The sequence below is a fragment of the Physella acuta genome, unplaced genomic scaffold, assembly GCF_028476545.2.
Source record: "Physella acuta isolate Inbredline_101_S28 unplaced genomic scaffold, ASM2847654v3 ptg001093l, whole genome shotgun sequence".
NCBI lineage: Eukaryota > Metazoa > Mollusca > Gastropoda > Physidae > Physella > Physella acuta.
Genome location: NW_026732610.1, coordinates 109,866 through 126,949, shown reverse-complemented (window position 1 = coordinate 126,949; position 17,084 = coordinate 109,866). Strand labels below are relative to the sequence as shown.

General features: G+C 41.3%; 1 protein-coding gene across 1 annotated transcript in view; it reads left to right on the top strand.

The window, feature by feature from the left end:
• Positions 1-713: 713 nt before the first annotated feature.
• Positions 714-17,084, top strand: part of LOC131955682 (uncharacterized) — a 48,191-nt gene continuing 31,820 nt past the window's right edge. Inside the window, exons 1-2 of the mRNA XM_059319884.1 lie at positions 714-782; positions 8,290-8,762. Of these exons, the coding sequence (XP_059175867.1) occupies positions 8,636-8,762 (127 nt within the window). The 5' untranslated portion in view covers positions 714-782; positions 8,290-8,635. The remainder of the gene's footprint in view (positions 783-8,289; positions 8,763-17,084) is intronic.

Here is a 17,084-nt window from a genome sequence, read left to right as displayed (position 1 = left end):
CTGCCCTGTAGGTAGTGGATTAAAGGTCTTTTTTATTTAACATGAAGTTAGTAGACTACGTATTGGGGCATATATATAATATAGATAGATAGATAGATAGATAGATAGATAGATAGATAGATAGATAGATAGATAGATTAGATACTACATAAATATTGTGTCACTGTGGACGACACCCACCCAGTTACCATTAAGTGTGTCAACTCATTTAATAGCGCCAAGGATATATAATTTCCACCCATCTAATTTAGATTCTAAATTAGCGGTGTGTTAAAACTAAACTGAAGACAACACATGACCAAACGTCAGCTAGGCCCTATCTATTCTCTACGTGCCCGAATGCCGAGGTTTGTCACTGTTTTGTTTTTCTTAATAAACAGTCCTCGATGTGTGCAGTGCTCATTTTTATTCTTCTGTTAATTACAGAGTAATAGCCCTTAGCTTCTGACTTGACCCCGCTCCGCCATTGTTTTCCCACAATGCAACAAGCGAGGCGTGACGTATGACAAAGATCCCCGTTCCCGCTTTAAATTGTAATCAATTAGCTGGCGATTTGTTCTCGTCCCTGGCCACCAATAACCTGTTTGGTCTGGAATTTAAACATGGAGTTATTGATTATCGCCATAAAGTTATGGCCCACTGGCTTTCAAAACAGTCCGCTATTGTTCTGTTCCACCTTACCGTTACACCGAGGGGATTTCAGCAGTTAAAAAATCATTTTGAAAAGATCGTGAAGACTAGAGGCAAACAACTCGGACTTGTGTGTAGTATGTCTTCAACTTGTGAGTAGAACTTGATTATATCCGTCTCTAAATGACGATATTTTTTTTAGTTAGTGTCTTGTATAACGTGATTAAAGAAAGTCGTAGAGTTACGGGAAATTAAAAAATCAATTAGAAATAAATGTGCTCTTAAAAATAACGTTCATAGGGACACAACCACACCTTACCACCGTATTCTGTTTTGAGCGATTCTTCTAAGAAAGATGTTTCGCTGAAAATTGATATTTTCCAAATTTGACTTAGCCTACCTAATTTCTCTTTCCGCGAGGATAGCAATGTAATGCCTGTCTGTTTACGTTTTTTGGTATGTGCATGTTGTGCAAAATCTATAAATATGATTGTGAGGTTTTGTATGTCTTTACCAAAAGAGCTTCATCCGGTTATAAAAATAATGCTTAAAGAAGAAAATCAGACTTAGTTTAGCCTGCTTCATGGTAGAGTACATGCTTGCTAACTTGAAAGGTTCGAGTTCAATTCTCAGAAGCATCTGGGTATCTAAGGCGACTGGACATACTGCTGACCACACTATTTCCATTACACATCGAGGTTAAAAAACACATAAGCTCTACTTCATCTGCAATACGGACTGTTAGGTCTTAAAAAATTAGCCCACTGAATGTCAATGTGGATTTTTCTTTGGTCGATGGCGAAACAGCTGAGACTACGAAGACACTCTTACAGTATTTTTTGGTACCCCTCAGTAGGCGATTGTAGCCAGTGGCGTAGCGAGGGGTTGCGGGCCGCACTGGGTGACACCATTTAGGGGGATGATACCAAGGCAAAAAATAGCACAATATATAGAGAAAAATGATAATTCCACTTAATTAAGTGGTTAATTCGAGTGTTAAAAAAGCCTTTTAAGAGCCAATTTGACAAATCCCGACAAGGGTGAAATGGGGGGGGGGGGGGTGCAAATCGAAAGTTTGAGGGGAGGGGGGTGCAAATCGAAATTGAAAGTTTGTCACCGGGAAAGGTCGCTACGCCTCTGGGGGCGACACCATTAAGTGCCGCACCGGGTACTGGTTGTACAAATTCTGGAACACCTTATCCATTACCTGCATACAATGTTTCTTTCAGACTTTTTTCTCGGGTGGACACTGGTAAAAAATAAATATATATATTTATATATATATATATAAATTCTATTTCGTTCCTGGCGAGGTTGCCTCCGAAGAGATTCCTGAAAGAAACTACATTTATACCAAAATATATTCATCATTGGCCCTTCCCCCCCCCCCCCCCCCCCCCCCCCCCCAAACACACGAAGCTTCACCGCTTCAATCTGAATGAAATCTTCAGACAGACAGAGAACCTACCAACACATTGGCTAGCAGATGAAGCAAGATTTGAATGCGGGGCTCGGGCTGACTGCGCATGCGTGAAGGTCACAACGCCATTGATTAAACATCACAAATGAAAACTTGACTCGGGCTAAATGAGAGCTGATATTGATACCCGATCGATTAATCAATACATACGTGATCTTCCGCTGAGGTCTTAATTTATTCCATCACATCTCATAACCGTTTACGATCGGTTACTAAGCATGTTGTTTTGTTTAGGTCCGTGAGCCAAAATAGGCTGTTAATCAAAAACAACTTTGTGATATTCTAAGTTGCATGAGTACTTTCATTTGTCTTTTTTTGTATCTGGTATTATAGTAGTCTAAGAAATATAATTTATTCTTAGGTTAGAAATGGTTTTGTTTACTTGTGTAAAGTTTTTATTTAAAGGAAGGTATAATGAAAACTATTTAGTGCGGTCTGATTACAAACACATAGACGGAGGGACAGTCACGGATAGGTAGTCAGACGGTAATAGCAACATTTAGAAGAAGCGTATAAGAAGACCTTCCCCCCCCCCCCCCCCGCCCCACACACACAAATACACCCCCCACAACAGTGTGTGTCTTGACGATCAAGAAAAAGACCACACTAGCACATGGTTTACGGTTGTCAACGAGCTGACTTTGTGCCAGGGTTTACCGTACCGTCACCACCAATAGATCTCTGGCCAGACTTCCAGGCAGGAATCGAGTGCTAAACACAGCCGGTACGATCAGGCCGAATCAAAGACCAAGATTGGTATCGAAATGACAATTGACGGCGGTCCTACCCGGCAACGTAGAAATCAGCTAATGCTTGGCGCAACGCGGGGTTTTAATTTAACGAGATTTGCTTGATGAAGGTTGTGTTCATAGGTATGGTTTTAATTTAACGAGATTTGCTTGATGAAGGATGTGTTCATAGGTATGGTTTTAATTTAACGAGATTTACTTGATGAATGTTGTGTTCAGGTATGGTTTTAATTTAACGATACATGCTTGATGAAGCTTGTGTTCATAGGTATGGTTTTAATTTAATGAGATTTACTTAATGACGTTTGTGTTTACATGTATGGTTTTAATTTAACGAGACTTGATGAAGCTTGTGTTCATAGGTATGGTTTTAATTTAACGAGATTTGCTTGATGAAGGTTGTGTTCATAGGTATGGTTTTAATTTAACCAGACTTGGTTAATGAAGGTTGTGTTCATAGGTATGGTTTTAATTTAACGAGATTTGCTTAATGATGGTTGTGTTCATAGGCGGTGTTTTAATTTAACGAGACTTGATGAATTTTGTGTTCATAGGTATGGTTTTAATTTAACGAGATTTGTTGAAGGTTGTGTACATAGGTATAGCTTTAATTTAACGAGATTTGATGAAGGTTGTGTTCAGGTATGGTTTTAATTTAACGAGATTTGCTTGATGAAGATTGTGTTCATAGGTATGGTTTTAATTTAACGAGATTTGCTTGATGAAGGATGTGTTCATAGGTATGGTTTTAATTTAACGAGATTTGCTTGATGAAGGTTGTGTTCATAGGTATGGTTTTAATTTAACGAGATTTGCTTGATGAAGGTTGTGTTCATAGGTATGGTTTTAATTTAACGAGATTTGGTGAAGGTTGTGGACATAGGTATGGTTTTAATTTAACGAGATTTGGTGAAGGTTGTGTTCATAGGTATGGTTTTAATTTAACGAGATTTGCATGATGAAGGTTGTGTACATAGGTATGGTTTTAATTTAACTAGATTTGCTTGATGAAAGTTGTGTTCATAGGTATGGTTTTAATTTAACGAGATTTGCTTGATGAAGGTTGTGTTCATAGGTATGGCTTTAATTTAACGAGATTTGCTTGATGAAGGTTATGTTCATAGGTATGGTTTTAATTTAACGAGATTTGATGAAGGATGTGTTCATAGGTATGGCTTTAACTTAATGAGACTAGCTTGATGAAGGTTGTGTTCATAGGTATGGTTTTAATTTAACGAGGTTTGATGAAGGATGTGTTCATAGGTATGGTTTTAATTTAACGAGATTTGCTTGATGAAGGTTGTGTTCATAGGTATGGTTTTAATTTAACGAGATTCGCTTGATGAAGGATGTGTTCATAGGTATGGCTTTAATTTAACGAGATTTGCTTGATGAAGGTTGTGTTCATATGTATGGTTTTAATTTAACGAGATTTGATGAAGGATGTGTTCATAGGTTTTAATTTAACGAGATTTGCTTGAAGGTTGTGTTCACAGGTATGGTTTTAATTTAATGAGACTTACTTGATGAAGGTTGTGTTCATAGGTATGGTTTTAATTTAACGAGACTTGCTTGATCAAGGATGTGGTTATGTGTGTGTAGCTTGGTAAGTAGGGATTTTCATAGTTCTTTGACTATTGTAGAAATTTGAGCTGTTTCTTCTTCTTCTTCGTTCAAAATTGAAATGTTGGAAGGGATTTCTTCAAACAATTAAGTATTACGTGTCAACTTGTTATGCGCCAAAAATAGGCATTAGACTCCGATTTCAGCCTGTTTATTCTTTTTGGATTTGCTTCCATAACTGTTTGATTTTGGAGTTTTCTCTCATATATGGGTTGCTGTCCCCAGCAATAGAACCTCTTTTACCGACACGACCACGCCGACCCCTTAAATTGCTTGAAAAAGTTTTAGAACTTTAGAACATCTAGTGTATCTAAATACTCATAAGTATGATTGTTTAGAGCTAAGTATAAACACACAGTATGTATAGCTTGCGTCGTAGCATTTGGTCGATAAGTTGCCTTTCATTTCGATTCCTATGCCCACCTGACTTTGCTTTCCCTAATAGTAGTCAGGGGCCCCATCAGAACTGTCCGGGATCCGAACTCGAGACTTTCGTTCGTGTTAATAGTCGTGTGCTATACCATCCGACCACGCCAGCCTATTTCGTCCATAACTTTTTTTTGTAAATAAAGAAATAATAAACTAATTAAACTATTGAAAACTTCCATTTCAAGTTGTCAAAACATTTCGTGAAATGTAATTCTGTAGAACGTGAGGTAAAAGAAAATAACCACAGCGATTCTAACATCAGTACTCTATAAACCCATTTCATAACTTAGGTGAATACAACAATATCGCTAACATTACAATTACAAAGTCAAAAAGTAACTAAAACTGTGAGCCTTACTTCCCTTTAGCCCCTAGCCCCTAACAATACATACACCACTTATCCTAAATCTGCCCCTTAGATTGAATGTAACAATTTCTAGTACATCTAAAGTTTCGACAGCTCTACTTAACCTACATGAATTTAAGACCGCTAGACTGTCTTGTAACTCCAGAAGATTGAGACATTAAAACCTATTGTATTGATCGTCTGCTCCGTTTAATTCTGCTATTGATTGATACTAAACAGCCAATGAACCGGCACCTCTACAGCCCTACCAGTCGATAATCCGCAGGTGACCTCACCTGTGGCACCTGACACCTGACATGACATTGTCATGGTGTATGGTGTCCGTTTACACACCAGCCAAGATAGCAGTTGTGTCTGTGACGGATAATCAGACGTCATTGTGGGCGCCATTTTATTTTATTTTTATTATTTACGGTTCTGCTAGGAGTAGCAATAAACAAACACGTATTTAATTTTTTTTATCGTCGGCTGGTAGTCTGTGATCTAAAATATCGATTGAAGATTAATAACCTCACGCGATTGTAAATAATAATTAAATGCAGAATACTAACAGGAGTCAACGCGGGACTTGGCAATACAATAGTCATGTTAGGCCTATTTGATGGCGGAGACTAAGAATGGGACGGTAGAGCGCACGAGTTCTACCCAGAGGCGTAGCGACCCTACCCGGCGCCCGGGGACAAACTTTTCGATTTGCACCCCCCCCTCCCTCGAGATTTCGATTTGCACCCCCCCCCCCTCAAACTTTCAATTTGCACCCCCCTCAACCTTTCAATTTATTTTTCCAACCCATTTTGGCGCCCCCTAAGCTCGGCGCCCGGGGACATATGTCCCCCCCCGCCCCCCCCCCCCCCTCGCTACTCTACTGGTTCTACCCAAACGTCTTAGGTTCGGATGCCGGGCTTGTCTCCTTGAGTCCAAGCAGCTCTGATGAGTAGGCCTACCTGACACATTGTAAAAAGTAAACGCGACTGGACGTAGAACTGACCATACTACTGATTCGTATGCCGATGTCAGATGAACACGTGAACTCTTCTTCATCTGCCTTATTTACTGTCATGTCCGAAACGGTGTAGTTAATTTACTTTACTTTGCTTACGCTGGTAAAATAAGTCTATAACGGCCTATGTTTTTACACCGAGATAAGAATTTCAAGTTCTTATATTTTTATCCTCCTAAAACAACATAATGAACATAATAACCAAATTTTCTTTTTGTAGAAAAGAAATTAGCTGAAATCTCTAATGCGATTACACTAATTAGAAAACGCCACACGTAATTAAAATTATTTTTTTTACTCCATATTTTAAATAGCTGAAAGTAAATTAGAACATGGTAAATTTATATCCTAAAGGCCCTTTCTAACTGAATATTGATTTATTTTAGGGTAGTTCGTAATCACGTCACGTTTTTTTTTTGGGAATGTTTAACACTCCTTCTCCTACTCCCCCACCACCCCCCCCCACCCATTCCTTTTCGTCTTTACACAGTCACAAAATTCACATCCAACCCCCTAAGTTGATGCCCATATAGCAAAAAAACAGCGGTTGTAAATACAAACCAACTCAAAATTTCAGTTTTTAAAAAAATCACTATAAATAATTGAAAATCTTTCTAAATCCCCCCTCCCCTGAACGAAGTGGAATTTATATAGAAAATATATACTTTTAACAGAGTCCCCTCCCCCGGAAATTTGAGTCCGCCTCCCCGAAAATGTCAAGTGCCCCCCCCCCCCCCCCCCCGGAGAAAAAAGCCTGGAAGAAACACTGTTCCCATAATTTGTGATATATATATATATATATATATATATATATATATATATATATATATATATATATATATATATATATATATATATATATATATATATATATAGGCCTATATATATATATATATATATATATATATATATATATATATATATATATATATATATTGTGGGTTGTGTGTAGAGGGTGGGAGGGGGGTCGAATATTATGTTGTGGTAATGTTTAATGTCGTTACATGAAGTGTATACGATCTATTTCAAAACATACATTGCGGTTTACATTGTACAACCTGAGCGCGTGTTGGGTAAATCTCAACAAGTAGGCCAACACACAAGCATTCATACTTGACGTTTTAAAATGTTATGCTTCGTCCTTTGTCTCGTACCTACGACTTGATATCGGAGGTGTAGATATGTAATCGATCCGCCTCGCCGATCAATAAGATATTGGTTTTTCTCCTTTGATCTGCGATAATTAATTAGGTATTGGCGCTGGGTGAGATGTAACCAGTCCTAGGTTGTTTTTTTTCCCAAGTTTTTACTGGATAGGCCTCTACCCATTTATCTTATGTCTCATGATATTTATTTTATACGCCTGCTTTGTAGTCCCTAACAATAATGGTGCTGCATCAAAACAAACTATTATTTCAAATTTTAGCGGGTTTTGAAAATGATGGCAGTATTTTTTCGATAAGTGGAGGCCTATAACTCCCTTTATATAACAGCTATTGTTTAATATGCGGTAGGTCAATCTCTCATGGTCGTCTCAAGACTTAATTGTGATGGGGGTTTCAATAGCATTAGGTGCCCACATTAATCAAATAACCGCTGCAACTTTTAACTCGCAGTTCCTGTAATGGTTTTTTTATTCAATAACTTAAATGTGCAGATTGCATAGTTTTAAAAAAATGAAGTGGCTAATATTTATATGTTTCTTACACATTTATCGCAGTATTAACAGATGAATCTGAAAATTTTAGAAGTGAAATAAAAAGTGCTGACAAAAAATTTATGTTTTTATTTATTACGCCGCAGAAAGCACTTCCCTCCCTTCCAACGGAGCACGTACCCACCCCCTCCCCCAGCCCCAGTGCGAAAGAAAAACTACCAGTGTCAATTTCCACGCACCCCCCCCCCCCCCCACCCAATCCACCTTGTCCGAATTGGAACTTTTATTACGTTTATTATTATTATTACAGATATTATACGCTAATATTGAGCAACTTTTTTTTTTTAATTCCAGATTTAAAAAGACTAAACAGGTTTGTTTAGGGTTACAACTCGAACCTTATATAATCAATTGACTGAACTGGATCTTAATGCAGTTACTTCTAAAATTCTAAACAAAAACCTCTCTGAATCAAAAAAGCTGTAACTCTTCTGGATACCAATTTTAAAAAAAAAATATCGAAACAAACAGACACAACCAAAACCAACTAGAGCATCCTTCAATGTTGAAACAACAGATCAACATGATTTATTGTCTCAGAAAATAGTATCAACATTTCTAACGATGTGATGAAGGATACGGACTGTACTTGGTAACCATTGGATACGTAAAGTTGTCGGAGTTATGGTTCCTTAACGCCATGAGTGGAGTATCGCTTCCCTTGATTCCAGGGGCGAGTCCGGCTCGGGTATCTGGGGGCTCAGATCATGGGAGTCGGCCTGGCTCTGGAGCCGGTGGGAGTTTTTCTTTTCTACCTCATTTGTCAGGTGAGTTACGTGTGGTTTACCTGGAGTATTACTTGATTAGGTGAGTTACTCGTGATTTACCTTGAGTATTACTTAATTAGGTGAGTTACTCGTGATTTACCTGCAGTATTACTTGATTAGGTGAGTTACTTGTGATTTACGTGGAGTATTAACTGATTAGGTGAGTTACTTGTGATTTACCTGGAGCATTACTTGATTAGGTGAGTTACTAGTGATTTACCTGGATTATTGATTTGTCAGGTAAGTTACCTGTGTTTTACCTGGATTATTATGTCTGGTGAGTTACCTGTGTTTTTCTTGCATAACTAATTGGCAACTGATATATATATATATATATATATATATATATATATATATATATATATATACATATATATATATATATATATATATATATATATATATATATATATATATATATATATATATATATATATATATATATATATATATATATATATATATATATATATATATATTATATATATATATATATATATATATATATATATATATATATATATATATATATATATATATATATATATATATATATATATATATATATATATATATATATATATATATATATATATATATATATATATATATATATATATATATATATATATATATATATATATAATCGCCCTAACCCCTCACCTACACCACTGCATTGAGTAATATCGCCAGTGAAAAAGAAACGGAAAAACAACAACAAACAAGTGTTATTAACGTTGGGTCTAAACATGTACCATAAACGAAAGTAGAATTGTTTTCTTTGTAACACAGTAGAGTGGGGCCTAGTTATCTTAGAATCCTTCTAATATTTAGGCCATTTAGAAAAAAATCTTACCCAGTTAATTAAGTTCATTGAGTTAAACAACAGAACACAAAACTAAAGAGCACAGTTTCGAAAAAAGAACAGATTGTCAAAAAAAATGTTTAAATTATTTCTAATAAATAAAGAATAACAGATAAACCGATCGTGTTCAGAAAACCAAACAACACCTTATTCAGACGTATCTATAACTATAACCGGTTAGTTTTAAATTAGGTCATGAGAGAAGCATATTATACAGTTTTATGCGAAGGAATTCAATGGACCCTGGGACAAAATCTTGGAATTAGCTGATGACATAGCATTACTTTCTTAGAGATCCAAGATTCACAGGAGAAAATCACAACTTTGAGAGGGATTGGTAAAAAGAGTGGGCTTAAAATAAACCATTTTAAAAAGTAACCACAAAGAAGTTGACAATGTTATATTAGTGAATCAAATCGGTGACCGGAAAGATGCGCAACGGAAAACTGCGAACCACGGTGTAGATAGCGTCATATATCTCGGAAGTGTGGTCGATGTGTCGAATGATAGAGACGAAGATATCAGACGATTAATAAACTTAGCCGACATTTACCAATCTTAGACTAGTCTGGACATTTTCAAGCATCTCTTAAGAATCTTTAACTCCAATGTGAAAGAAGTCTTGCTTTACAGATCAGAGACATAAAGAATAACGGAGACAAGAACCAAATAGAATCCAGACCTTTATTAATAAAAGTAAGGAATTTATTAAAAAAAAATTAGCGTAGAGAGAGATAGCAAAACGGTGGGAGATAGTGGACGGGAAACAATAGAAATACAAATCATGGAAAGAGAATGGCTGGCGATGGCTTGCTCAGACGCAGATGCGTAGCGACCCTTCCCGGCGCCCGATTTGCACCCCCCCCCCGCCTCAAACTTTCGATTTGCACCCCCCCCCCCCTTCAGGATTTCGATTTGAACCCCCCCCTCAGGATTTCGATTTGCAAACCCCCCCCCCCCCCCTCAAGATTTCGATTTGCATCTCCCCCCTCAAACTTTCGATTTGCACCCCCCTCAACCTTTCAATTTATTTTTCCAACCCATTTTGGCGCCCCCTAAGGTCGGCGCCCGGGGACATATGTCCCCCCCCCCCCTCGCTACGCTACTGCTCAGATGTCCAGAAGAGTTACTGACAACTGCCAGACAGACCTTGAAATAGAACGACACAGATCTGCCCAGGAAGACACGACGACGTAGTGTGCTGGGGGAGGCCTAAAGAATAGAACACACCTGGTTAAGGTGAAAAGAGTGGCAGGAGACCTTGGGGGAAAGCTTTAACTCTATGTTCTTTAAGGAACCAAACGGAATAAAGAAGATGTGATGATCAACTACCGGTAATTCTGAGTCTACAACATTTAAACATAGGCCACTTAGAAGCCAGTGGCAACGATAAAAACAGTACTGACACAACCAAAATTAAATCACTGAATGCAGTCAAGAAAACAGAATAAAAGGAATCATCGTTGTGATTTGTATGCTTGACAGGCAAACTTTCACAACGAGGCAATTTTACGTAAATGTTATCTTAATAATATATTCTCGCAAACATACACCAGTAGAATTTTGAAAGCGCCACACGCATAATTAAATTTCATTAATCTCGCGGATATCCGACGTTGCTATCTCAAGGCTTGATCAATAAGGCAGACTTAGATACAAAAAGTCAACATCGATTTGCATTTCTTCCATAAACAGCCAAAGCATGTCCGTACACCGTGGTGCGAGCGGATGAATACACGCCTAGTGGCAGCTGCCATTCAAGCTGCAGTTGTAGTCTCGAAGCCCTTTTGACGGTTTTCATTGAAATGTTGAGATATCGATAATCGGGGCTTATTGAAATCTGTTCCTAGCGTTCGCGCCTTTCACGGCAGTGAAAACTCTTTTATTCATAACAGACTACGGCCAACGGCTTTTCTTTTTATAGCCCAGGGTCGTCAGACAGATATTTTATTCATTATTTTCTTCGTGTCTATAGACAGTGACAGACAGAAAAGTTGTGAGAATAGAAAGGGGTTATGTCAGGAATTTGGTGCAGTCGGTGAGGCGTGTTGAAGCTTATATTTAATGAATGCGTGAAACCATATTAAACTCATCAAGATTAACATGTTAATTAGATATTATACACGCTGAAAGAAAACACACCTACATGTGTGCAATACTGACTCGTGCTAACGCAGAACTGCCTCTTGGAAACACACCCTCATGTGTAGTGTGTAACCTACAAACTAACACCAAAACACCAAGCGTATTATATTTTATGTGCGAGTCAGCTTATGTTGTTAACCCAAAAAGTCTTGAGTTCGAACCCTCGGGCAGATGAGGCTCAACAGCTGGGGACAGCCACCCATCTAATAGAGAGAAAAATTCGAAAATCAAACATGAGTGGAGCCCCTTAGGCGATAGTATTACCATTTCTGGTTTGTTGGTAACTCCTGCGGCACTCCTGATTCCAAGCTGTACAGGTAACGCCAAGTCCCTGGCTCTTCTCAACTTAGGGCCCAGGTTTGTGCTAGGATTTCCAATATGTAATCACCCAATGGTCTATTAGAAGATGGAGCCATATTTGTTGAAGTCGTAACCAAATCGGCATAGATTTTCTATAGATTGGTAGCTTTTGGTAAACCCATTGTATTTAAAGTACATATTAAAGAAAAAGACTTGGTAGCTAGACATCGTCTTGCTATTTAGCTGAACAATTGAAATACTATGTGTTTCTTCGGGTGTACATTGAATATGCTTTCGTTGTTGGATTATTTTATATAGTTACTTTGGTTCTACAAGTAGGCTTAAATGCGATAAAATTAGCTGTAGGGTTGGGGCAGGGGGCAACTAATCGACGTTTTAGTGCAGCGTTAGCCGCAAGCCTTGAGTCCGATAGGCTGGGAGTTATCTCCCGTGTCATCTTCACCATTAGTTCGACCTCAACCACTAAACCACACCCGACCTTCATTACTAGCTCTACCTCAACCTCTCAACCACACTGGTCCTTCACCACTAGCCAGACCTAAACCACTCAACCACACCGGTCCTTCACTATTAGCTCGACCTCAACCACACCGGTCCTTCACTATTAGCTCGACCTCAACCACACCCGTCCTTCACCATTAGCTCGACCTCAACCACACCGGTCCTTCACCATTAGCTCGACCTCAACCACACCGGTCCTTCACTATTAGCTCGACCTCAACCACACCGGTCCTTCACCATTAGCTCGACCTCAACCACACCGGTCCTTCACTATTAGCTCGACCTCAACCACACCGGTCCTTCACCATTAGCTCGACCTCAACCACTCAACCACACCCGTCCTTCACCAGTTAGCTCGACCTCAACCACTCAACCACACCGGTCCTTTACCACTAGCCAAACCTCAACCACACCGGTCCTTCACCATTAGCTCGACCTCAACCACTCAACCACACCGGTCCTTTACCACTAGCCAAACCTCAACCACACCGGTCCTTCACTATTAGCTCGACCTCAACCACACCGGTCCTTCACTATTAGCTCGACCTCAACCACACCGGTCCTTCACCACTAGCTTGACCTCAACCACTCAACCACACCAGTCCTTCACCATTAGCTCGACCTAAACCACTCAACCACACCGGTCCTTCACCATTAACTCGACCTCAACCACACCAGTCCTTCACCATTAACTCGACCTCAACCACACCAGTCCTTCACCATTAACTCGACCTCAACCACTCAACCACACCAGTCCTTCACCATTAGCTCGACCTCAACCACTCAACCACACCAGTCCTTCACCATTAGCTCGACCTCAACCACTCAACCACACCAGTCCTTCACCATTAGCTCGACCTAAACCACTCAACCACACCCGTCCTTCACCATTAGCTCGACCTAAACCACTCAACCACACCAGTCCTTCACCATTAGCTCGACCTCAACCACACCAGTCCTTCACCATTAACTCGACCTCAACCACTCAACCACACCAGTCCTTCACCATTAGCTCGACCTAAACCACTCAACCACACCAGTCCTTCACCATTCACTCGACCTCAACCACACCAGTCCTTCACCATTAGCTCGACCTAAACCACTCAACCACACCGGTCCTTCACCATTAACTCGACCTCAACCACACCAGTCCTTCACCATTAACTCGACCTCAACCACTCAACCACACCAGTCCTTCACCATTAGCTCGACCTAAACCACTCAACCACACCAGTCCTTCACCATTAGCTCGACCTCAACCACTCAACCACACCAGTCCTTCACCATTCACTCGACCTCAACCACACCGGTCCTTCACTATTAGCTCGACCTCAACCACACCGGTCCTTCACCATTAGCTCGACCTCAACCACACCGGTCCTTCACTATTAGCTCGACCTCAACCACACCGGTCCTTCACCATTAGCTCGACCTCAACCACTCAACCACACCCGTCCTTCACCAGTTAGCTCGACCTCAACCACTCAACCACACCGGTCCTTTACCACTAGCCAAACCTCAACCACACCGGTCCTTCACCATTAGCTCGACCTCAACCACTCAACCACACCGGTCCTTTACCACTAGCCAAACCTCAACCACACCGGTCCTTCACTATTAGCTCGACCTCAACCACACCGGTCCTTCACTATTAGCTCGACCTCAACCACACCGGTCCTTCACCACTAGCTTGACCTCAACCACTCAACCACACCAGTCCTTCACCATTAGCTCGACCTAAACCACTCAACCACACCGGTCCTTCACCATTAACTCGACCTCAACCACACCAGTCCTTCACCATTAACTCGACCTCAACCACACCAGTCCTTCACCATTAACTCGACCTCAACCACTCAACCACACCAGTCATTCACCATTAGCTCGACCTCAACCACTCAACCACACCAGTCCTTCACCATTAGCTCGACCTCAACCACTCAACCACACCAGTCCTTCACCATTAGCTCGACCTAAACCACTCAACCACACCCGTCCTTCACCATTAGCTCGACCTAAACCACTCAACCACACCAGTCCTTCACCATTAGCTCGACCTCAACCACACCAGTCCTTCACCATTAACTCGACCTCAACCACTCAACCACACCAGTCCTTCACCATTAGCTCGACCTAAACCACTCAACCACACCAGTCCTTCACCATTCACTCGACCTCAACCACACCAGTCCTTCACCATTAGCTCGACCTAAACCACTCAACCACACCGGTCCTTCACCATTAACTCGACCTCAACCACACCAGTCCTTCACCATTAACTCGACCTCAACCACTCAACCACACCAGTCCTTCACCATTAGCTCGACCTCAACCACTCAACCACACCGGTCCTTCACCATTAGCTCGACCTCAACCACACCAGTCCTTCACCATTAGCTCGACCTAAACCACTCAACCACACCAGTCCTTCACCATTAGCTCGACCTCAACCACACCAGTCCTTCACCATTAACTCGACCTCAACCACTCAACCACACCAGTCCTTCACCATTAGCTCGACCTAAACCACTCAACCACACCAGTCCTTCACCATTCACTCGACCTCAACCACACCAGTCCTTCACCATTAACTCGACCTCAACCACTCAACCACACCAGTCCTTCACCATTAGCTCGACCTCAACCACACCGGTCCTTCACCATTAACTCGACCTCAACCACTCAACCACACCGGTCCTTCACCATTAGCTCGACCTCAACCACTCAACCACACCGGTCCTTCACCATTAGCTCGACCTCAACCACACCAGTCCTTCACCATTAGCTCGACCTCAACCACACCGGTCCTTCACCATTAACTCGACCTCAACCACTCAACCACACCAGTCCTTCACCATTAGCTCGACCAAAACCACTCAACCACACCAGTCCTTCACCATTCACTCGACCTCAACCACACCAGTCCTTCACCATTAGCTCGACCTAAACCACTCAACCACACCGGTCCTTCACCATTAACTCGACCTCAACCACACCAGTCCTTCACCATTAACTCGACCTCAACCACTCAACCACACCAGTCCTTCACCATTAGCTCGACCTAAACCACTCAACCACACCAGTCCTTCACCATTAGCTCGACCTCAACCACTCAACCACACCGGTCCTTCACCATTAGCTCGACCTCAACCACACCAGTCCTTCACCATTAGCTCGACCTAAACCACTCAACCACACCAGTCCTTCACCATTAGCTCGACCTCAACCACACCAGTCCTTCACCATTAACTCGACCTCAACCACTCAACCACACCAGTCCTTCACCATTAGCTCGACCTAAACCACTCAACCACACCAGTCCTTCACCATTCACTCGACCTCAACCACACCAGTCCTTCACCATTAACTCGACCTCAACCACACCGGTCCTTCACCATTAACTCGACCTCAACCACTCAACCACACCAGTCCTTCACCATTAGCTCGACCTAAACCACTCAACCACACCGGTCCTTCACCATTAGCTCGACCTCAGCCATTCAACCACACCGGTCCTTCACCACTAGCTTGACCTCAACCACTCAACCACACCGGTCCTTCACTATTAGCTCGACCTAAACCACACCGGTCCTTCACCATTAGCTCGACCTCAACCACACCGGTCCTTCACCATTAGCTCGACCTCAGCCATTCAACCACACCGGTCCTTCACCATTAGCTCGACCTCAACCACACCGGTCCTTCACCATTAGCTCGACCTCAACCACACCGGTCCTTCACTATTAGCTCGACCTAAACCACACCGGTCCTTCACTATTAGCTCGACCTATACCACACCGGTCCTTCACCATTAGCTCGACCTCAACCACACCGGTCCTTCACTATTAGCTCGACCTAAACCACACCGGTCCTTCACCATTAGCTCGACCTCAACCACACCGGTCCTTCACCATTAGCTCGACCTCAACCACACCGGTCCTTCACCATTAGCTCGACCTCAACCTCTCAACCACACCGGTCCTTCACCATTAGCTCGACCTCAACCACACCGGTCCTTCACCATTAGCTCATATATCGATAACTTCAGCATTGGTTAAAGTCATATAACGATGACTTAAGCATTGGTTAAAGTCATGTAACGATGACTACAGCATTGGTTAAAGTCATATAACGATGACCACAGCATTGGTTAAAGTCATGTAACGATGACCACAGCATTGGTTAAAGTCATGTAACGATGACCACAGCATTGGTTAAAGTTATGTAACGATGACTTCAGCATTGGTTAAAGTCATGTAACGATGACCTAAGCATTGGTTAAAGTCATGTAACGATGACTTCAGCATTGGTTAAAGTCATGTAACGATGACTTAAGCATTGGTTAAAGTCATGTAACGATGACTACAGCATTGGTTAAAGTCATATAACGATGACCACAGCATTGGTTAAAGTTATGTAACGATGACCACAGCATTGGTTAAAGTCATGTAACGATGACCACAGCATTGGTTAAAGTCATGTAACGATGA